At 43.6% G+C, this 24,001-nt stretch overlaps 1 protein-coding gene across 1 annotated transcript in view; it reads right to left on the bottom strand.

Moving 5' to 3' along the window:
* The window catches only part of TUSC3 (tumor suppressor candidate 3), a 206,907-nt gene extending 184,109 nt beyond the window's left edge, over positions 1 to 22,798 (bottom strand). The window contains exon 1 of the mRNA XM_069977660.1: positions 22,693 to 22,798. Within this exon, the coding sequence (XP_069833761.1) occupies positions 22,693 to 22,779 (87 nt within the window). The 5' untranslated portion in view covers positions 22,780 to 22,798. The remainder of the gene's footprint in view (positions 1 to 22,692) is intronic.
* Between the last annotated feature and the right edge of the window lie 1,203 nt (positions 22,799 to 24,001).

The following is a 24,001-nucleotide window of genomic DNA, read 5'->3' as shown; positions in this document are numbered from 1 at the left end:
GAGGTTATAGCTCCCAGAATGCAATTCAACAAAATAATAAATAAAGAAAAGAAAAATATATACTATAATCAAATATCAACAGGATCAGCAGGGATTTAACCTCTGGGACCTCGTCTTTGTTCTGCACAGTGGATGGCCCGGAGCACAGCTGTGCATGAAAGAACTGAAGGAGCCACAATGCAATTATTATGATATTTTCTACAATATCATTTTGCATCTTATCCTTTAGAAAACATGAACTTTCAGCCTCATTTATGAAAAGTTTCTAAAAGACAAACATACATATATGGCTCAACTTGCCAGCGCCAAATGGCAACTGTTATGCAGTGTGACCCATTATTCCTAATAAATATTTAAGAGAAACCTGAGTGACAACAATTAAGAATTCTGTTATACCGCTCAGGCTCGTTTCCTAGACTTAGCCTAGGTAGATATGTAGAAAACCAGGAACAATAGATCTATCGTTATGTATACAGGCAAATTTGTGTTTTAGTAGTTGTAAAGCATCTGTACTTGCAGTAGTTGTAAAGCATTTATAATATGTAACTAATGAAAAAGGCTAATTTATCAAATAGCCATGAATGAAGAACTGCCAGAAACTTTTTCACATACAGGTTGCGCCATACAGTACTTGTCTAAAGGCATGCCCTTAATATTACTCCATGGTATATATGAAGCAGTAATAGGGCTCCTATGAAGGAACATAGGCTTTTACTTTACTGCATGCCTCGGATACAGATTGTTCTTCAGATTCTGTATAGAACAAACAAAAAGAAAAGTGGCATGTCCCAACAGATTCCATACTCAGGCAGATACTTTTGCTTAGAAGCATTGTTTCTAAGGGAAGGGTTTCTCCATACAAATATTATCGGAGTCTCTATGGCATCACACAAGGTTGTCCAAGGCTCTGTACTAGGGTGACGTCTGGTTTCTATTCAAGAGCCCAAACCATTGTGCCTTTTTATGCATATTTAAAATATGCCATTTTCTTGTATATATTAAACTATAGTATTACCTCTTGAAATGGCTGTGAAAGGAGAAGTCCGGCCAAAAGTATTTTTTAATACGTTATTACTTATGGAATACAAATTATGTTACACAAATTAATTATGGGAAATGCACATATAGGGATATTTCCCTTGATTTAGTAGATTTTGAGAGAATTTCAACACTCCATGATCTACTAAATCAAGCGAAATAGCCCTATATGTGCATTTCTCTTAAATAATGTACATTCGGAATTTGTATAACTTTCCATAAGTAATAACATATTAAAAAATACTTTTGGCCGGAGTTGTCCTTTAACCTCTTAAGGACATATGACGTACCGGTACGTCATATGTCCTCATTAGCACTTCAAAGCGGGGCCGCACGGCGACCCCGCTTTGAAGCGCCGCGATCCCGGGTGCCGCATGTAGCCCGGGACCGCCGCTATTAGCGGGCACGGTCTGATCGCCGTGCCAGCTAATTAGCTAATCGGAGGCAGCTGTCAAAGTTGACAGCTGCCTCCGATTACCGGAGGCAACCGTTCCCTGGTGTCTAGTGGGGGTGATCGCTCCTCCGGGACGTTGTCTCCCTGGATCTCCGTTGATCTCCGTTACTGATGCCGGCCGGGGACTCGTCCAAGATGGCGCAGTCCCCGACCCGGCACTCGTTTACTTCCGGCTGCAGCAGCCGGAAGTAAACGAGTGCCTATCTCATTGATCTCTGCAGCATATCTATGCTGCAGAGATCTCAATGAGAGATCCAAGTGTATATACTAGAAGTCCCCCAGGGGGGCTTCTAGTATATGTGTAAAAAAGAAAAAAAAGTGTTGTTTATAGTAAAAAGCCCCCTCCCCTAATAAAAGTCTGAATCACCCCCCTTTTCCCAGGTTTTAAATAAAATTAAACAAATAAATAAATAAATAAACAAACATGTTTGGTATCGCCGCGTGCGTAATCGCCCGAACTATTAATTAATCACATTCCTGATCTCGCACGGTAAACGGCGTCAGCGCAAAAAAATCCCAAAGTGCAAAATTGTGCATTTTTGGTCGCATCAAATCCAGAAAAAATGTAATAAAAAGCGATCAAAAAGTCGTATATGCGCAGTCAAGGTACCGATAGAAAGAACACATCATGGCGCAAAAAATGAGACCTGACACAGCCCCATAGACCCAAGAATAAAAGCGTTATAAGCCTGGGAATGGAGCGATTTTAAGGAACGTATATTTGTTAACAATGGTTTGAATTTTTTATAGGCCATCAGATACAATATAAGTTATACATGTTATATATCGTTTTAATCGTAACGACTTGTGGAACATGCATAACAAGTCAGTTTTACCCCAGGGCGAATGGTGTAAAAATACAGTTCCCCCAAGTAAAAGAAATGCGTTTTTTTTTTTTCAATTTCACCACACTTTGAATTTTTTTCTGGTTTCGTTGTGTACCAAATGCAAAAATTCAGTCTGTCATTCCAAAGTACAATTAGTGACACAGAAATAAGGGCTCATATGGGTTTTTAGGTGGAAAAATGCAAGTGCTATGACCTTTTAAACACAAGGAGGAAAAACCGAAAACGCAAAAACGAAAATGGGCCCCGTCCTTAAGGGGTTAAAGGTGTTTGGAATGGGAAGGGTGTGACTTTGTAGGTGCTATAACCAGAACTAACAAGGACTATAGTTGTCCATATACAATAGATAATATGACAGTTGAACATGAATTTAGCTGAATAAAACTAATGTATACAAAGGCCTCCTAACATGTTCATGGTAAAAGACATTGGGTTAAAGAATGATTGGACATAGTGATATATAATAGAGTAAATGTACCTGAGCTTATAGCTGGCATGATGAATGCTTCGAAACTTTTGTAAACTATTAGGGCATGTTCACACGTCAAATGAAGCTCCAAAAGAAGCAGCAAAAGAAGTTTCAAAACAAGCTGTAAAAGAAGGATCAAAAAGGCTCTAAAGGAAGCTTCACAAGAAGTGTGCTTTTCGGCTCCCATTGACTTCAATAGGAATGTTCAAAAAATAGTGCTGAAAAAAGGAGTGACATGACACTACTCTTTTCAGCGCTGTTTGTTAAACGTTACTTTGAAAGTAAAAAAAAAGAAGCTGAAAACCACACTTCCTTGAAAGCATCTTTTTTCATGGCTTCTTTCATCACAGCTTTTTTTAAGCTTCTTTTGCTGGTTCTTTTTTTTGCTACTTCTTGTGGAGCTCCTTTGGCTGTGGAAATATAGTCTTAAAGAGCCAGACATTGTTTAAACTGATGATAGTTTTTACATGGCACCAAACTTTACAGGCACGTTAATCTACCCTAATGTCTTCACTACATATCGACCAAATCACCTATAATAAATGGGTCCTTCAAGTAATGCTGAGCTGTGTGTTAGTATAATTATTAGACATAATTAAGATGACACAGTGAGTATTTAAATTAACTACATTTGTGCCCATTGAAGCTAATCCATGTGACAGAAGAAGTCGTGCTTTGGCAGTTCTCTGCATAGCCAGAAGCAGATTGCTGGCATCTTACCCAGTAACATCACACAACTGCATTGCTCTGGCTCAAGGTAAAGTAGCTCTCCCATCACACAAAATTCACTTTCTGTAAGGATTCAGGTAGAATATGATAATTTAGGACCCAAGCTCCATAACTTTATATATTTTGCATCCAAAATATTATATAGGGAATACATGAAAGGTACATCTAGCATGGGCCCAGCAAAATGGTGCAATCCTTTGAGCAATCAAATTGTTTGCACAATATTTAGCAATTTTTTGCAAGGTTTGCTTAGTGGACAGGTGTGTGTGTGTAAATTTAAGCAGACTTAGGCCATGATCACATGGCGTGAGAGACCGGTCATTCTGTGACCAGGCCGTGTCACGTGTCAGAGAAGATCATCCCGGCCTGTACTGCAGTACTGGCCGGGATGATCTTCATTTCTGATGAATTAGGATGCGGGTACATCCATGTGCGCCCACATCCCAATTCACTGCTGCACACAATGGAGCGTGCGGGCCGCAGAAAACTGACACAATGAATAGCAACTGCAGAAAACTGACATGCCCATTTTTTTGCAGCGCCGCTATTAGGGATGCACGATGCACCGAAAAATCGATTCTACTATCGATTTTCGGTTCGATACCAGGATTTCCTGGTATTCGATACTTTATGATAAGCCGCGCAGCAGTGCAGCTTATCATAAAGTACACAGCAGAAGACATGGCAGGCAGTGAGCTGAGTGCCTGCCATGTGCTCTGCGTGGCCCCCCTGGTGTCACCTCCTCTGTCCACCCGCCCTCACTCTCTTTGCTCCCGGCGGCGCTAACTTCCAATAGCCGGCACACAGCAATCGTATGTGCCGGCTATTTAACTGTATAGATGCCGCTGTCACACTGACAGCGGCATTATCCCCCTCTCCTAACCTGCTCCCTATGTAACAGGGGTCGGCTACTGTGTGTAGCAGACCCCCGCTACTAATGACTGCGGCCGGCAGTCATTTACCCTTTAGTGAAAGGGTCAGAGCAGGGTCGGAGGCTGCAGAGGGAGAGCGGCCGGCGCTTCATGAAGAGAAGGCTGAGGGCGGGGAAGAGATGCGGCCACTACATCACTACACTGTAAGGTGGGGGCCACAGGACTATGAGGGAGCGGCAGGCCGGGGCCGGCAAGACACTCCCGGGGCGGACATCAGCTATGTGAGAGAGGTGAAGAGGGGGTCGGCCTGGCTCTCACTGGGATGGGGGGAGGGGGGTCTGCAGCCTGCAGTTTACCTTGCTGCCCAAATCCAGGTCACCCTGCTGGGTCAGTGGTCACCATGCCCTGACAGCAGGAATACAGCTCCCATCATCCCCGATAGCTGGTGTGTGTGTGTCTGTGTGTGTTACATGACTATAGCTCCCATCATCCCCGATAGCTGGTGTGTGTCTGTGTGTGTTACATGCCTACAGCTCCCATCATCCCCCCTGATAGCTGGTGTGTGTGTGTTACATGACTACAGCTCCCATCATCCCCCCTGATAGCTGGTGTGGGTGTTACATGACTACAGCTCCCATCACCCCCCTAATAGCTGGTGTGTGTGTGTGTGTTACATGACTACAGCTCCCATCACCCCCCCTGATAGCTGGTGTGTGTGTGTGTGTGTGTTTTACATGACTACAGCTCCCATCATCCCCCTGATAACTGGTGTTACATGACTACAGCTCCCATCATCCCCCTGATAACTGGTGTGTTACATGACTACAGCTCCCATCATCCCCCTGATAACTGGTGTGTTACATGGCTACAGCTCCCATCATCCCCCTGATAGCTTGTGTGTGTGTTTTAAATGGCTACAGCTCCCATCATCCCCCTGATAACTGGTGTGTTACATGACTACAGCTCCCATCATCCCCCTGATAGCTGGTATGTGGAACATGACTACAGCTCCCATCATCCCCCTGATAACTGGTTTGTTACATGACTACAGCTCCCATCATCCCCCTGATAACTGGTGTGTTACATGACTACAGCTCTCATCACCCCCCTGATAGCTGGTATGTGTTACATGACTACAGCTCCCATCATCCCCCTGATAACTGGTGTGTTACATGACTACAGCTCCCATCATCCCCCTGATAGCTGGTATGTGTTACATGACTACAGCTCCCATCATCCCCCTGATAACTGGTGTGTTACATGACTACAGCTCCCATCATCACCCTGACAGCTGGTGTGTGTGTTACATGACTACAGCCCCTATCATCTCCCTGATAGATGAAGTGTTAGGCCTCTTTCACACTATCCGTGCCGCGACCCGGCACGGATTCCCCCCCTGCCACCCAGCCGCAGAGATGACAGGAGAGCATGATGTGCTCTCCTGTCATCTCATCTACTACTCACCTACTCCCCGCAATGACCGGCTACACGCGCTCCCTGGAAGTGGCCGGGACTACACTGCCAGGAGAAGGTATCATAGTCCAGACCACTTCTGGTGAAGATGAAGCTGGTCAGCACAGGGAATAGGTGAGTAGTAGATGAGATGACAGGAGAGCATTTCTAATATTGAGGGTTTTTTTGTGTTTTTTTTTTAATATAATTTATTAAGTATCGAATTGGTATTGAGCATTGAAAACAAAATGTTGGTATTGGTATCGAACTCAAAATTCTGGTATCGTGACATCACTAGCCGCTATGTGTATACACTCCGGACGGAATTTCCTCAAACTGCACTGCACATAGTTTGTGTATTAATCACGGCTTTTGTTGCACATCGCAACAACGGCCGTGATCAATACACAACTTACGTGTGAACATGGCCTTAAAGAGGTTTTCCAGAAAAAGAAAATCAGGGCTCCAGATGGCGACCAAAATGGTCGCCAATGCGACTAATATTTTGCAAATGGCGCCCAGATTTATTAATCTGGGCGCCATTTGCGACTGGCCCCGGCGGCGGCGCGCTGTCTCTTTAAGTCCGGTCCCCGGCTGATGCGCAGCTGCCGGGGGTGTCCCGTCCTATCCCCGGCAGCGCGGCGCATCAGTGAGCTGCCTGGGGCCCTGACTTCCGGCACAGGAAGCGCGCGTCAGAGACGCTTCCTGTGTCAGAAGTCACAGCCCCGGCGTACAGAGAGCTCACTGATGCGCCGCGCTGCCGGGGATAGGACGGGACACCGCCGGCAGCCGCGCATCAGCCGGGGGAGCGGGTTGTCAGGTGAGTTTGTGTGTTTGTTTTTTTTAAATACTGCTTAGCATAGAGGAGGAAGGGGGGGGGGGCATCTATAATGGGGGAAGAGAAGGGGGGGGCATCTAAAATGGGGGGAAGAGAAGGGGGGGCATCTATAATGGGGGGAGAAGAGGGGCCATGTTCAAGGGGGGGAGAGGGGGCTATCTATAAGGGGAGGGGGTATCTATAAGGGGGGGAGAAGAGGGGGCATCTATAAGGGGGGGAGAAGAGGGGGCATCTATAATGGGGGGGGAGAGGGGGCATCTATAATGGGGGGGGAGAGGGGGCATCTATAATGGGGGGGAGAGGGGGCATCTATAATGGGGGGGAGAGGGGGCATCTATAATGGGGGGGAGAAGGGGGCATCTATAATGGGGGGGAGGAGGGGGTCATCTATAAGGGGAGGGGGCCATCTATAAGTGTAGGGCAAACTGGCTGCAGACACTGGGAGATAGATATATGCACAATTCTTATTATCAGGGCCCCTCAGGTGTCTGTATTGTAGGGGGTCACTTGCATTAGTCACTAGGTGAGAGATATATCTATCTATATACACATCTTGTGGGGGGTCACTATGGCTGCAGTCATAAGTCTAGCTCAGTATGTATAGACTGTTGCAAGCTTTTAAAGGGAACCTGTCACCCCCGGTGACGGGGTGACAGGCTCCCAACCCCCCGTTAGAACCCCCTATACTCACCTCATCGCGCCGGATCCCGCTTCTGAAGATGGTCGGGTCACGGAGATCTCAGCCGCTGCAGCCCGGCGCGCACACTGAGAGATGAGTCCAACACTCATAGAGAATGACGGAGCGCTGGACTCTCCTGTCATTCTCTGAGCGTTGGACTCATCTCTCAGCGCGCGCCGGGCTGCAGCGGCTGAGATCTCCGTGACCCGACCATCTTCAGAAGCGGGATCCGGCGCGATGAGGTGAGTATAGGGGGCTCTAACGGGGGGTTGGGAGCCTGTCACCCTGGCACGGGGGTCAACAGGTTCCCTTTAAGTTCAAGTTCAGAAGAGTAAGCCTCATTAAAAGGCTAGCCAAGTGAAGCTGAAGTACTGAGTCAGACTGGATATGGTTGTCAGACTGTATGTGGTTGTCAGACTGTATATGGTTGTCAGACTGTATATGGTTGTCAGGTTGCAAGTTTCCATGTTGAACATTTTCAAACTAAGAAAAGAGAGAATCTAAAGGAGGAGGAGGCTGCCGCGGCCTCTGCACACAGTAAGTCCCATTTAACATAACATTAATTTTACATGGTTTAAAATGTTGGCGACCAAATATTCTATTTGGCGCCTAAATTTTTCAGGTTAGGAGCCAATGGCTCCTAGGTAAATTTTTTAGTCTGGAGCCCTGAAAATACTTTCAAAAGAAACGGCTATCAATAGTTGATCTGCTGGATGCTCATACTGCAGTACACCAACGCCACCGCTAAACAGGGAATAGAGCCAGCTGCTTCTGGCTTCATTAAAGCACCGATTACAACTGATTGTTAGGAGAGCCATAACCCCAAAATCCTAGTAAAATTTCAGACCCTACTGAATAACCCTTTGCAGTGACTCTCCTGACCTGTGTCAGTTACCTAAAGTTTATAAGACATCCATGCCTTTTAATCCTTTTCTGATATAAAATCAGATCAGCTCTGCATGTATATGCATCCCTGTGTGTTTATACTCTGCAGCGAATCTGAGAAGGCTTCCAGGAGATATTTGAGAGCAGACATCTGAACCAATGATAAGACGGTGGGTGTGTCTCAGACTACATTAGGGCTCTATTACACGGAGTGATAATCAGCCAAATAAGGCCGTTTCAGCCGAATATCGCTCCGTGTAATAGAGACAGCGATCAGACGATGACAACGATCATCGGCCGATTGTTGGTTTAGGTTTAGACCCAAAATCGCTGGGCGCCGACCACGCATCGCTACATGTATTAGTTATGTGCCTCTAATGGCTGACGATTGCCCAAACACCTGACGCCTTATCTCTCTCCGCTCCCGCCCTTTTCTCCTGTGCTCCACAGTTTCCCGGTCCCGGCAGCTGCTGAGTCTGTACGGCCCGTCAGCTGACCCTAACAATGTCCATGCAGCCCTTACTGCCCGATTATCAGGCCGTCTAATAGGTCCACTAAAATGATGGGGCCGTAGTCAGCTGGTGTAATAGTACCCTTAGACTTCCTGTAAGCACTGTAGCTGAATTGTGGTCACAGATCATTGCTCTGCCCTTATTGTCAGATAAACAAAAGCCAGGCAGGAAGTCTTGAGAAAAATAGATAGCAGGTAAGCATCAACTATAGGTATTGATTCCTTTTTGAGCTCATAACTGGACACCTACAGTATCTCCACAAAATGTTCCTATAAGAAGCCTCCGTTTCAAATCTGTAAGGTTGTCTGACCTGAATAATTAAATGACATTCCTCTTTAATGTAGACCATTTATATGGCTCAGTAACGCCTTTTGTACTTTATTATCAATTGCACAGTGCATTTTATAGAAAACAAAAGAACAATGCACCCATGAAACATGGTTTGCTTAGGAAAAGAGCAAATTGCCTCCTGAGCCATGGTCCATTGTACGCTGTTCCACTACTTGCTACAGTAATTCCGATGGTACTGCGTACTTCTATTATATCCATTACAAAATATGTATTTTCCACTTAAGAGCGTGTCTATTTATAAGACGGTTCATTTAAACATATCAGGAATTTAAGTTCTCACTTTGTATGCTGTATAAGCTCTGTGCTGAAGAATAAAGTGCTTCCACATAGCTTGGTTCTAACAATGTTATATGAAGATGTGGGATCTTGTTTCAAGTGGACTGTATACAAGGAATTCAAGCAGTTATAAGAAATGACAGAAGCATGCTATAGGGATAACAATACAACTACTAATATTGCTACAGCATTGATCTTTTTCCCCTAACTAGTGTGCATTATATGCAACATTACATACAACCTTTATGTAGTTAGCTATATATACTGTATACACAAAACATTTAAAAAATGAAGGTATGCCCAGCATCTTTCTTATGTGCATCTGGGTTAAATGCCACGATTAATAGTGATTGCAGTATTTACATGTCCAAATGCAGGTGCCACATCTCTCATGTGTCCCATAGGCACCCCTGTAATGTAATTATGAAGTTACTTATGCAGCCAAAGGGCTTTACTTATGCTCCATGTCTGCTTTGCTGACTTTGCTAACAGAGTCTGACTCTGCTAGAAGAGTACAGATTTAAAGGACAAGTGCCATGAAAAACTTTTTCCCAGTAATTGAAGCACATTACAAAGTTATATAACTGTGTAATATGCTTCAATCACCTATCTGCCTCCCTTCCCTGTCTTTTCCTTCCCTCCAACAAGCACCAGGAAGTGTCCTAACTCACACAGACCTAATTACTGTCGTCACCATCACCAAGCTCTTCTCTCAGCTCCTTCTCCTGTTACACTAGCCTCCCCTCCCCCCTCCCCTGCCTTGTCAGGTGACTTATCTTGCTCAGCTCCCATTGGCTGAACAACTGCAAGCCATCACTTGGACTGGGGAGGGGGAGGCTGTACCAGGCTGTACCAGGACCTAGAGCAGCCCTCCTGCTGATGACTCATCCTCACAAGAAGGAGCTGCCCGGTGACGGTGACGACAGTAATCAGGTCTGTGTGAGTCAGGACACTTCCTGGTGGGGGGTGGAGGGGGGAAAAGACAGGGAAGGGAGGCAGATAGGTGATTGAAGCATATTACACAGTTATATAACTTTGTAATGTGCTTCAATTACTGGGAAAAAGTTTTTCATGGCACTTGTCCTTTAACTGATCCATGCAATACCATCATTAAAATGGTAACATGATAGGTGTTATGAGACTATACCTTCTCATACTAATGACTTTGTATATGAAAAAATAGAAGTGTTATTACTTTTAGTGAACGTAAACCCTCTTGAAGGAGCTAAAGACTGTTTTCCTCCAACTTTTTTCTGTGACAAGTAGCAAGTAACCATAACAACATTAACCCCCCCCCCCCTCAAGACAACACAGTTCCCCTATGCCTATACCCATACTTTGGAGCTCTCATAGAGGGGCAGGAAGCAAAGCACTTTGCTAGGCTCGGCTGTTGGCTTGTCAGCCGGCCACCTTTGAACTGTGTGCCGCTCCGGTCCCTGGAAAAGCTGGATCCAGTCCTAGAGAAACCTCTCCCAGTTTCCCAGGACTGGATCCAGCTTTTCCAGGCACCGGGAGCAGAGTGGCAGTGTTCAAAAGCAACCGCCTGACAAGCCGCCAGCTGAGCCTAGTGAAGCACTTTACTTTGCCAGTGCTGAAAATTCACTCTTTCCTAATTAAAACAAAAAAAAAGTGCCGGTACAGGACCAACAGAACAGTGGTTAGCTTTTTTCTTGATCTGTACTACTCCACTAGAGAAGTGACATGCACCAGGAAAGAAAATACAGAAATCTCAACTAACCCTATTAAAAGACAGTAAATAACTTTGACTATTCTCACACAGAAGAGATTTCCCCAGGCAACAGTGTTAGTTGATTTGGACCAAGGTATTACAAAGGACGTCTGAGAGCTTTCCCTGTTCGGAAAACTTCAGAGAAGATGTATGGTAAAAGACGCGAATGTATGCAAAATGCGAATGACCAAATTCAGCATTTTCATCATATGGTCTCATATCTACAGGACATTTTGAATAAAGACGTGTAAAATGGTTGTAGTGCAGTCAACGGTTTGTAAAATAAAGGAATCATCATTATTATTATTATCATCTTTACCACCTATTTATCTATTCATCCATTTATTTAAATCCATCCATTAACACGGTAGCAATGTACTTATATTATAGATGATGCATACTTAAGCAGATGAGCAATACATTTAATTAAACATAAATATTAATTCCCTGACTCATACTAAGAATCCCATCAATTATTCCATATTAATGGCTCTAGTTGAGCAAAAATGTAAGAACTGTTTGTACAAGCACCATGACTGCATTTTAATAGAATCTGTCACTTCTGAGTTTTATTAAAGGGCAACTCCAGCTATTTAAATTTTATTTTTTTCAAATCAACTAGTCAGAAAGTGCCAGATTTGTAATTTACCTCTATGAAAAAAATCTGAAGTCTTCTAGTACTTATCAGCTGCTATAAGTCCTACATCACTATGTCTATGACATACAGCAGCTGATAAGTACAGAAAGACTTGAGATTTTTTAATAGAAGTAAATTACAAATCTGGCATCAGATGATTTGAAAGAAAACATTTTAAGGGTGGGTTCACACATACTGTATCCGCAGCAGATTTCACTTTGCGAGTTCACAGCGAAATCCGCTGCAGATACGATCCCTGTCATTTTCAATGAGAGTACATACAGCAGGATTGTCTTCCCGCTACGAGTATGTAAATGCCGTACCCATTAACCCGTCACTGCCCGGAGCATACTTTACCTGCTCCATGCTTCAGCTGGATCTGAGGCTTTTGGAGGTCCCGCCCAGCCAATCAGCGACTACGGTGGGGCCGTGCACTGATTGGCTGAGTGGGACTTACGGGGACCAAGATCCTCAGATGCAGCCGCAGCGTGGAGCAGGTAAAGTAAGGCTCTGTTCAGACAATGTTGAAATTGAGTGGATGGCCGCCATTTAATGGTAAATATTTGCTGTTATTTTAAAACAACGGCTGTTATATTGAAATAATAGCAGTTATTTACCGTTATATGGCGGCCATCCACTCAATTTCATCATTGTGTGAACAGATCCTTTCTGTGTTTTTAATCCACTCCTGGTTTTGGTTGCAATATGAGGACCACAATACTGACTGAAATATACATAGTGTGAACCCAGCCTTAGAATTGAGCAGAGGGAATCTGTGACTACGTTTATCCTGCCTTACATGAGGGAAGCATAAACTAGTGACAGAAATGCTGAACAGAATGATGTTCAGCCATTCTCCTAATATGCAGGAGAATGGGCTTCATGCCACACCACTCCCTCTGCCCTTCAGCTGTTGACTGACATCTGCCTATACGTAGCATATATACTATATTTTCCAGTGTAAGACGACTGGGCGTATAAGACAACCCCCACATTTTTCAGTTCAAGTATAGAGTTTGGGATATACTCGCTGTATAAGACTACTCCTGTTCCAACAAACACAAAATTAAAATTAATAAAAAAACATCAGATAGCAGCGAGATCTGAAAGGGAGAGAAGGAGGTAAGGTAATAGGATACAAGGGAGCTCAAAAGCGTCTGCGCCAGCATACCCTCTGTATACGGCAACTGTATGAGGGGCGGAGCAAGCTGCTGCTCACATTCAACAATACATGATATCCTGCTTAGGGGCCTATTACACCAATAGATGTCTGACAGATTATCTTACAGATTTTTTTAGCCAAAGCCAGGAATGGATTTGAAAAGAGGAGAAATCTCAGTCTTATCTTTACGACCCGTTCTCTGTTTATAGTCCGTTCCTGACTTTGGCTGAAAAATCCGTCAGATAATCTATCAGACATCTTTTGGTGTAATAGGGCCTAGTGCTTACTCTGTGTGTTTACTGATGAGAGACTCGCTTATTAACCCCTCACATGGGGGTCTATCCCTCATATATGCAAGCACAGTGTGTACAGAGATATTTATATTGCTTACACAGAATAAAGTTTTATGGATCTCCTCTGCAAACTTAAAATCTTAAGACATTTAGAAAGCCCACTGTTAAAATAAGTAAAATGATGTCCAGATTAGACAGAGGTAAATAAAGGACATTGGGAATATTCTTCTATTTTAATGCCCTATCACTTCTTGAACTCAGAGGTGACAGGTTGTCTTCTATTTAATAGACATCTAGTCGGATAGTAGACATATAGGCCACATTATGATGCTGTCAGGGTAGGCAATCATGGCTGCTGCTACATAAATACACCACAGGGGCCTGACCTCTGCAGCTCACTCAGGTCATAGATGCTCAGTAATCTAGGATGAAACTTGAAATAGCAAGAACATTGTAAAAAAGTATTTATTTTATACTGGTATTTCCATGAAGAGCATTCATGGGAGATCCACATGAGCAGCATCTCTTTTTATAACAACAATGAAGAGAGCCATGTGCAAGGTAATAGGGTCTGCTCCCAAGGACCCTCACTTGTCTATAAAATGAAAGAGCTCCTCTTTGAGTTTCATCTATTACATTAGGTTATCCTTCATTACATTATATGGGCCTTCTGGAAGAAGCTAAGAGAGAATGGAAATAGACATCAAATATCCCTGCATTTTTGCTGCAAATGTACATAGGAAAAATATATTTAGGGTGTGTCAACCTTTTTTAGGTTTTGATAATTATAATTATTGAATAGAGGAGAAAATTGTAAAAGAGGATACATGGAAGGGTGAAAACACACAAAAAGATTGTTAGTACAGTAGCACAAAGATTTAAACAATATCGGAACTCCTGGCATCATAATGAATGATGATACTGGGAACTCTAAATTCCACTCTGTAGCACATCGTCCGTATATACTGACTATGCATGGAATGTGTAAATGACCCCTAACTGTTCTGAAGCACACTGCATCTTAATAAATTATGATGTCCCATAAGAGGTAAAGAGTTCAGTCTGTGATATACAGCGAGCATACAGAACGTATATCATCCCTATATGAGCACAGCCTTAGGGTAAAAACACAAAGTTGGCCATATGCAGTAAGTACTTTTGAAAAAGTTATTGCTAATTTAACCCTTAGGGGACACAGCCAGTTTTCATTTTTGCGTTTTCGTTTTTCCCTCCTCGTGTCTATAAGGCCATAGCACCTGCATTTTTCCACCTAGAGACCCAAATGAGCCCTTATTTTTTGCGCAACTAATTGTACTTTGCTATGGCAGACGTAATTTTTGCCCAAAATGTGCCGGGAAACCAGAAAAAAATTATATGTGTGGTGAAATTGAAAAAAAAAATGTTTTTTTTTTTTATTTGAGGGGGTTTGTTTTTACTCCGTTCGCCCTAGGGTAAAACTGACTTGTTATATATGTTCCTTAAGTTGTTACAATTACAACGATATGTAACATGTATAACTTTTATTTGATTTGGTGGCTTGTAAAAAATTAAAACCTTTTATAGAAAATATATGTTCCTTAAAATCGCTCCATTCCCAGGCTTATAGCGCTTTTATCCTTTGGTCTATGGGTCTGTGTGAGGTGTCATTTTTTGCGCCATGATGTGATCTTTCTATCGGTACCTTGATTGCGCATATACGACTTTTTGATCGCTTTTTATTACAATTATTCTGGATTTGATGCGACCAAAAATGCGCAATTTTGCACTTTGGGATTTTTTTGCGCTGACGCCGTTTACCGTGTGAGATCAGGAACGTGATTAATTAATAGTTCGGGCGATTACGCACGCGGCGATAGCAAACATGTTTGTTTATTTATTTATTTATTTTTATTTATAAAATGGGGAAAGGGGGGTGATTCAGACTTTTATTAGCGGAGGGGATTTTGTGTTATTAAAAATACATTTTTCTTTTACTTTACACATATACTAGAAGCCCCCCGTTCCATTACCAAGCACTGGCTAGGCATGAAGCACTGGAGGTGGGCCCCCTGGCCCCCAGTGTAAAGACACCCCCTCCCCAATGTGACGCGGCTCCATTAGAATCAATTGAACCGCGTCACAGAAGGGAGATCATCACACTGGGGAGCGGTGGGACCGCCTCCAGTGCTTTAATCCCGGCCGGTGGTCGGTACCAGGAGGCAGTTCAAAAAAAGGACCGTGGCACCAGCATCCCCGCGTCACCGCCGGTACAAAGCAGCAATGTGGTAGACTCATTTAAGCGAAAACACTGCAGTTCCACAACAGTACTGCAATGAATCTGAAATATGTGTGAACACAGCTTTAGCACTTATGCACTGATTGCTAAATGACTAAAACAGGGAAGAATTTAAAAAGTACAGGTTAACGGACACAATTAGCAGTACAGAACAGCAATGGTTTAGCTATGGTTGTTGATAAAGAAGAATGCTATAATTTAGAAATAGACAGTCAGAGTAACAATTGTAGGTGGCAGAGTTCAGTAACAATTGTAGGTGGCAGAGTTCAGTAACAATTGTAGGTGGCAGAGTTCAGTAACAATTGTAGGTGGCAGAGTTCAGTAACAATTGTAGGTGGCAGAGTTCAGTAACAATTGTAGGTGGCAGAGTTCAGTAACAATTGTAGGTGGCAGAGTTCAGTAACAATTGTAGGTGGCAGAGTTCAGTAACAATTGTAGGTGGCAGAATTCAGTAACAATTGTAGGCGGCAGAGTTCAGCAACAGTGTTGCCTGCCATTTACTTCTCTGCTATCTTTCAACATTGCTATAACAGCCTGGCTAGACAGCCCAGATTTTAGGCCACCTCTACACATGCACATTTTGTTCAGGTTTCTTCTTACAGCTTCTAAAGTTAAAAGCAAAAGTGGATTCATAAATAGAAGTAATATCCATCCTTTCTACTTTTTCTTCTCTTCGTGATCTACACCTTAATTTAGCTTCAAAGACTGCACAAAAAACCTGCACATGCACAAGGAACCCTAAACAGTCAGGAACTAAATGGGAGCTTTCACATCGTTCAGTCTATTAAGAGTATTTTTACACGTAACACTTTGATGCAGCATTTGAAGCCAAAACTATAAGTGGATTAAAAAATTCCTATTTAGTTCCCCTCCTTTTACTATTAAAGAAGAAGGTAAGTCAGCTCCTCTCTATGTTTCCAGCAGCAGAGACTATTTCCAGAACGGTGCATGGACCATATCGATAGCCAGCCGATGTCCAGAGAAGAAGCAAGTGATGCCATTACTTGTTTCCTCTCCTTTTACTATATTTACACTTGGCTTCAAAGCATGAATAAGACAACTTAAAAGAAAACTAACATTATGTTGTAAATTAGCTCTTTTGGTTTCTGATGACAGACGTGAAATACATAGACAACTGGATTAGTAATGGCCAAAAGGTGTCTTTGGAAAATGTATCATCTACTTTAAGGAAAAAATGTTACAGTGAGTGACATATAGTCACAGTGACAGTGAGCGGATATAAAAATGAAAATCAAACTATACTTACCTGCATAATGCCCTGCAGCCAGTGTTTCAATTACCCCCCCTCCACACACACACACACACACACAAAAATCAACAGAGCTTCCTAGTTCCTGTGATGCATTGCCCTTCCCACTCAGCTAGTCCCCATTGAGGCAGATCACCATTTTTATAAAATTATGCAGAACACAGTGTGATCAAAATGTATAGCTGACTAGCCTGGATGCAAAGCTGTTCTACAGCTCTATACATCACGGCCAGGGACTCGTTAAAAATTAAAAGAGACTTAACACAACAGTTACATACAGTGCCAAGTGTTGCAGCTTTGCATTATTGCCCAGTGTGGCCTGTAAGCAATTACTGACAGATGACGAAGCAAATCTTCTCTAAGGGTATAAACCCACACACCGTATAAGCAGCGTATTTACTGCTGCGATACGCAGCAAATACGCAACAAATACGCAACAAATACGCAGCAGATTAGATCTAAATAACTGAACACAGCATCAAATCTAAACCATCAAATCTGCTGCGTATTTGTTGCGTATCTGCTGCGTATATGGTGTGTGGGTTTGTACCCTAAGGGTGCCTTCACACCTACCGAGAACCGCTGCGGATCCGGTATCAATTCACCCCTATGATAGCACATATTCGCAGCGGGATTGACATCCCGCTGTGAATATTTGCTTTAACTCCCTGGTGCCCGCAGACCCGCCGTCGCAGCCCCCCATCCCGGCCACATCCCCCCATCAGCCCACCCCCAGCCCACCGCCGCCCGCATCCCGCCGCCAAGAGCATATAGTACCTGCTCGGCGGCGCGGCTGCAGTGAGGCTGCCGGCTCCGGTCCCGCTCAGATCAGCTGAGCGGGACCGGAGCCAGGAGCCTCACTGCAGCCGCACCGTCGAGCAGGTAATGTATGCTCTCGGCGGCGGGCCGGAGATGGGCTGATGGGGGGGATGTGGCCGGGGATGGGGGATGTGCCGCCGTCGAGGATGGGGGATGCGGCGGTGGGGCTACGGGCACCAGGGAGTTAAAGCACATATTCACAGCAGGGAGTTAAAGCACATATTCACTACCGGATCCACAGCGGTTCTCGCTTCGAATCTATAGAAGTGAGATCCGCTGTGGATCCGGTAGGTGTGAAGGCACCCTAAGGCTAGATTCACACAAAAGGGATGCGCAGCAGATTTTATGCTGCAAATTCTCAGGGAAATCTGCTGTAGATCTGCTGTGAGTATGTAAGTGACAGCCCCCTTAACCCCTGCTGGCCGAAGCATACATTCCCTGCTTTCTCCGAGCCGTGGTCTGTGCCATGGAGCTTCAGATCTTATCCACGTGGAAATAAGTGACATCACTTCTTTTTTACACGGTTCCCCTTTTCCCACTGAATAAATGGAGGTGGGCCTTTTTAAAATGACACCAGATGGAGGTGGGGCTTTTTAAAATAACACCAAAAATTGTCTTGGTTTCCACATGATTTTATTTGCCTTTGTGGACAAAGTGTAAGCTTGTTATAAATTTTGCGGCTAAAAAAAGTTTCCTCTCTTAATAAAAAGCAGGAGATTGCTTACCATTCATTGTTGTTACACTGATACAATATGTGCTCAACAAGCACTGCAGAGGCTTTAAATTACATTGTAAGAATAGGATTCTGTGTCTCCACTTGCTGAGATAAAGTGCAGGACGGCATGGGCGCCTATTTTCTCAATACCACATAGGACGGAGCCAGGTGTGTGCAATTAAATGGATGAGATGTTACATCAAATAGATACGTTGACTCTGCATGCATTCTGATTAGATACAGACAGTTAAATATGAGGCCAGCTAGATACAAACAATAAGACAATGAGTAAATAAATACAAAGTAAATGTACTGTAGTAAATATTACCTTTCACTGACTAATGGTTTATATGTGCACAAAGGTAAAGATTAGAGATGGGCGAATTCACAATAAAAATAAAGCAAAACGCTTAGCTTGGCAATCTGCTTCTTAGCCGACAGCTTTTGAAGTCTGTGCCGCTCTGCCTCGGGTACCTGGAAAAGCTGGATCCAGTCCTGGGAGTAGCTGGGATACAGCTTTTCCAGGCACCTGCGGTGGAGACGAGACAGAGCGGCATAGACTTTAAAGGCAGACGGCTGATAAGCAGATTGCTGAGCTAAACCATTCACTTCATTTGTGCTGTGAATTTGCTCATCTCTAGTAAAGATAAATAAGATATTTAAATCGAAAAAAGATTATTTCTCATTTTCCAGTTACAGTACATACATAAATTACTACTTCAGGGAAAGTTTAATCATACAGTCTCCTTAACAGGTTTTCATGCCTATTCAGTGTTATTCCCCAATAATTTATCTCTACACCATGACCAAAGAAGAGCTCTACTTTTCACATTGCATCTCACCACCTGTGCACTAATTTCCTCCCACCTTATCCCCAACCTAATGGTACTTTTACACGGAGCGATAATTCGCCCGATCACACGATTTACGATGAACAATGTTTTTTTATAACAATCAGCGTTTAGATGGAACGATACATCGTACGGAAAAATCGTTATGCAATCATTTTGCGTCTCACACATTGGTGAAACCGCTGAAAGAATGTTCACACAAAACGATCAGCGAACTTTTTGCGAACGATCAACGACGATTTGAGAACATGTTGAAAGATAAAAATGAACGATTTCTCGCTCGTCGTTTGATTGTTCGCTATGTTTACACGGAATGATTATCGCTAAAATGCGATAGTTATCGTGAAAATTCGAACAATAATCGTTCCGTGTAAAAGGGCCATTACTCAGCATAGGTCCCTGCACTGGCTCATCTCTTCATGCTATCACTAACCACTGGCATCTTTCCTTCTTTATATAAACACAAACCAATACACTTATCCACCCAAACAACATGTCTACCTTGAACACTTTTCATTTAATTCACTTTTTGACATGTTTTTGCTCACTCTTTGACCTATGTACTTCTGGCCTGCATCCCCACCATTCCAATGAAACTGCCTTCACCAAAGTGGTCTCCTTTCCCTATCCTCTGTCTTTGACTCAGTCTCCCATTCACTCCTCCTACAAACTCTTTTATCCCTTAGTGCCACAGGCTTGACCCTCCCCTGGATCTCATCATACTTTTCTAATCACACATTCATTGTCTCCCACTCACACACCATCTCTTTACCTCACCCCCTCATTGTTGGCATCCCTGAAAGCTCCATAGGAGGACTTCCATTCTTCTCCTCATACAGTATACGTTAGGCCTGAAGGAGATCATAAATTCTCATGGAGTGCGTATCAGACTCTACAAAACTGCTGGTACTGTACATACCCTCACCATCTCTTACGTGGACTACTGCAACCTCCTCCTCTCCTTCCATCTATAACCCTTGCTATCCTCCAATCCATTTTTACCTCTGCTACCAGACAAACCCACTTCTTCCTTGCTACTCTTCTGCCCCCCCCCCCCCTCTCTGCCAATCCCTTCATTGGTTACATATTGCCCCAAAAAATCTGTTTAAATTGTTAACTATGACATACAAGGCCATCCACAACCTATCCCCTCCATACATCTCTGACTCGATCTCCTGATTTTGCCCCTCATGCAGTCTCTGATCATATGTTTAGCGCTTTGGAATCAAGGGTGCATATATATATATATATATATATATATATATATATAGAGAGAGAGAGAGAGAGAGAGAGAGAGAGAGAGAGAGAGAGAGACAGAGACAGAGACAAACGACTTTCCGTGCTCTCAGCAGTTGTCTTGGCCAGGTAGAGAAAGTTGTTTTAGTATGTGGCTTGGGCTGCAGTAAAAATAAAAAAGACATATACTTACCTGGCTCACTCCTCCACTGCTGCCATTCCCCAAATTTCCCCAGCTGCAGCCCTGTTCTTACTGGTTCTGATGATGTGATGTGCAGACAGGAACTACTCAGCACAGTAATTGCCCACATGTCATGTCTCCAGAAACAGTGAGAAGGACTGCTGCAAGGACCACAAATCGCAGGCGTAATCAGGCCAGGTAAGGGTATGTGCACACTGAGGAAAACAAGCTGTCCGCCCCAATAATGAACAGGGTCATTGTTGGGGCGGGCGGCAGAATATGCCTGAACATAGAATGGAGTTTATGGCACAAGCGGATATGCATGCGGCTGCGAGCGGGGGCGACCTGCAGAATCCACAGCGGGTGATCCCCCAGGATGCCGTAGTGCGCACATTCCCCAACGGTATCTCTTTATTTTTAATACCACAGCCCATACCTGTCCGGAAAACCCTTTTAAAACATAAGATACGATAAGATAGAATATGGAATGAAAAGATGATTTTGGGTCATAGCAGCGACAATGAGAACCTACAGATGAGGCTTCTGATGCTATTCTGACACTATTGTGAGGGCTTACTATTATATGGAGCACTAATGGGAGTGTTGATTACTATATGGGGCACTAATGGAGGGTTTACTACTATATGGGACACTATTGAGACTGCTGACTACTATATGGGGCACTATTGGGACTGCTGACTATTATATGGGGCACTATTGGGACTGCTGACTATTATATGGGACACTATTGAGACTGCTACTATATGGGGCACTATTGGGACTGCTGACTACAATATGGGGCACTATTGGAGTGTTTACTACTATATGGGGCACTATTAGGACTGCTGACTACTATATCGGGGCACTATTGGAGGGTTTACTACTATATGGGGAACTACTGGTATTGCTGACTACTATATGGGGCACTATTGGGACTGCTGACTATTATATGGGGCACTACTGGAAGCTGACTACTATATGGGGCACTATTGGGACTGCTGACTACTATATGGGGCACTATTGGGACTGCTGACTACAATATGGGGCACTATTGGAGTGTTTACTACTATATGGGGCACTATTAGGACTGCTGACTACTATATCGGGGCACTATTGGAGGGTTTACTACTATATGGGGAACTACTGGTACTGCTGACTACTATATGGGGCACTATTGGGACTGCTGACTATTATATGGGGCACTACTGGAAGCTGACTACTATATGGGGCACTATTGGGACTGCTGACTACTATATGGGGCACTATTGGGACTGCTGACTATTATATGGGGAATTATTGGAGGGTTTACTACTATATGGGACACTACTGAGACTGCTGACTACTATATGGGGCACTAATGGAAGGGATGGCTACTATTTGCGACACTACTGGAAGGGCCACACACCACTTTGAACACTTCAATAAATATCATGGTTGGCTGGCAACTTTGTCCCATTTTTCAGTGTTGCCCAACTGTGTATGTGAGTGTGACACCCCTGGTATACAGTATACTGTTCATCTGCTTTATTACATCCCTGAGAATGGGCTACTATTTATTCTGGATGCAGACTCCCATTAAAATACTGTGAAAGGTTTAGCTATGGTTACTAATACAGCAGAATGATACAACTTTTTGCCTCTTTTTTGAGAAGGATATGTATTGGGTAGTTATATATACTGTAGATAGTACTGTAGCTCTGCTCACACTAAACTTTGTAAACATGTTCCTTATACAGTATGTGCTGGGAGAGTCCCTAGCACATACACTGAACATAGCCAAAGGCTCCTATTCACAAGACATGTATATATATATATATATATATATATATATATATATATATATATATATACACAGTATGACTACAGTACATGACACCTATAATACAGCATATATTTCCTATTTATATGGAGGCATAGGGATGACACAAGCCCCTTTATACCAATGCAGTGGCATATGCCAGCTCCATTTATCAGAGGTCCAGAGTGTGAGGTCTGAACAGGGCCTCATCCACAGAGAGTCAGTAATCCATGCAGCATTACAATCACCTGTCCTCTCTGTCTCAGCAGCTCCTGCATACCCAGCACATAGCATGAATATATAGTCACACATAGTAAACACACTACCTCCTTCTTCTTTTGTCCTCCCCCGATCTGCAGACACAGGATGAGGATGAGCAGATGCTGGAGAGCTGCTCTCATGCTGCCAGCCATGACTGTGGAGCTCAGCTTCCCCATCAGCACCTGCTCTGCTCCTCTCCGCTCTCACTGGCTGCACTGTCAGCCAATCAGCGCCCAGGGAGCACGCAGAGCATCACGGGAAATGTAGTCTCCTCAGCTCGCCCTGGACTACAGCAGCAGGAGGCTTTTGTGCTGGCTTCTTCTGCAGTATAATAGGATTAGTCCCCAATGGTTCCTCCGCAGAGCTGGTTACTGTCCTGTCATCCTGACAGTTCTGATGTCCAGTGCAATGTAATAAATAATACATGCATCTATCCATCTATCTATCTATCTATCTATCTATCTATATATATATATATATACACACACACACACACATATATCATAGCCATATAAGAATTTTGTCTTGTTGGATGATAATAAAAGCAATGTATTTATTTCCACTGATCATCCATAACATTAAAACCACTGACAGGTATAATGTATAACATTGATTATTTCATTATGCAGGAGTCCACAGAGTCACAGTAACCATCAGCCAGATATGCCTCCAGGGAAGGACCTAGCTGGCTGGATGGCTCCAGTCCTTCCCTGGAGGCTTATATGGATAGTCCCTTGTCTTGAGACTGGTCACTGTGGCTCTGCAGACATGCGGAGGGAGCAATGCACCTAGGATTTCACTTTAATAAGCATTTTAACCGTCAGCCGACAGGGTTTTCTTTGGCTGGTCTTCTTGAGATCAGTAATCTGATTATTTCATGACAATCTCAATACATACAGTAGAAAGCTATGTTCACACAACGTATATTTTCTATTAATCATGGCCATTGTTGCAAATTGCCACATCGGCCGTGACACTGAACCCTGTCAGTTCATGCAATGGAGAGTGCACACCCGAATGCACCCGCATCCCAATTCAACGGAAATTAAGTTCATCCGGCCAGTACTGCTGTACCAGCTGGGATGAACTTTACAGACGCTAATTGTTTTGTGACATGGCCGTGTCACAGAACGCCTGGTGTCATACTAAGTGTGAACCTGGCCTAAGGCAGCAAACAAATAGTTAAAATGAATGTGTTGGAAGCAGAAAAATTAGCAAATTTAAGGACCTGAGGGACTCTGACAAGAGGTAAATTCTCATGACCAGAAAGCTGGGAACAAAGGCATCTCTGGTCCAGTCTTAGAATTACAAGAAAAGATAATGCTGGCTAGACTAGTAAGGTGTCAGAGGACACAGTGCATTGCAGCATTTTGC

Source organism: Dendropsophus ebraccatus, chromosome 7, assembly GCF_027789765.1.
Source record: "Dendropsophus ebraccatus isolate aDenEbr1 chromosome 7, aDenEbr1.pat, whole genome shotgun sequence".
Lineage (NCBI taxonomy): Eukaryota > Metazoa > Chordata > Amphibia > Anura > Hylidae > Dendropsophus > Dendropsophus ebraccatus.
This window is presented reverse-complemented; position numbering and strand designations above follow the sequence as displayed.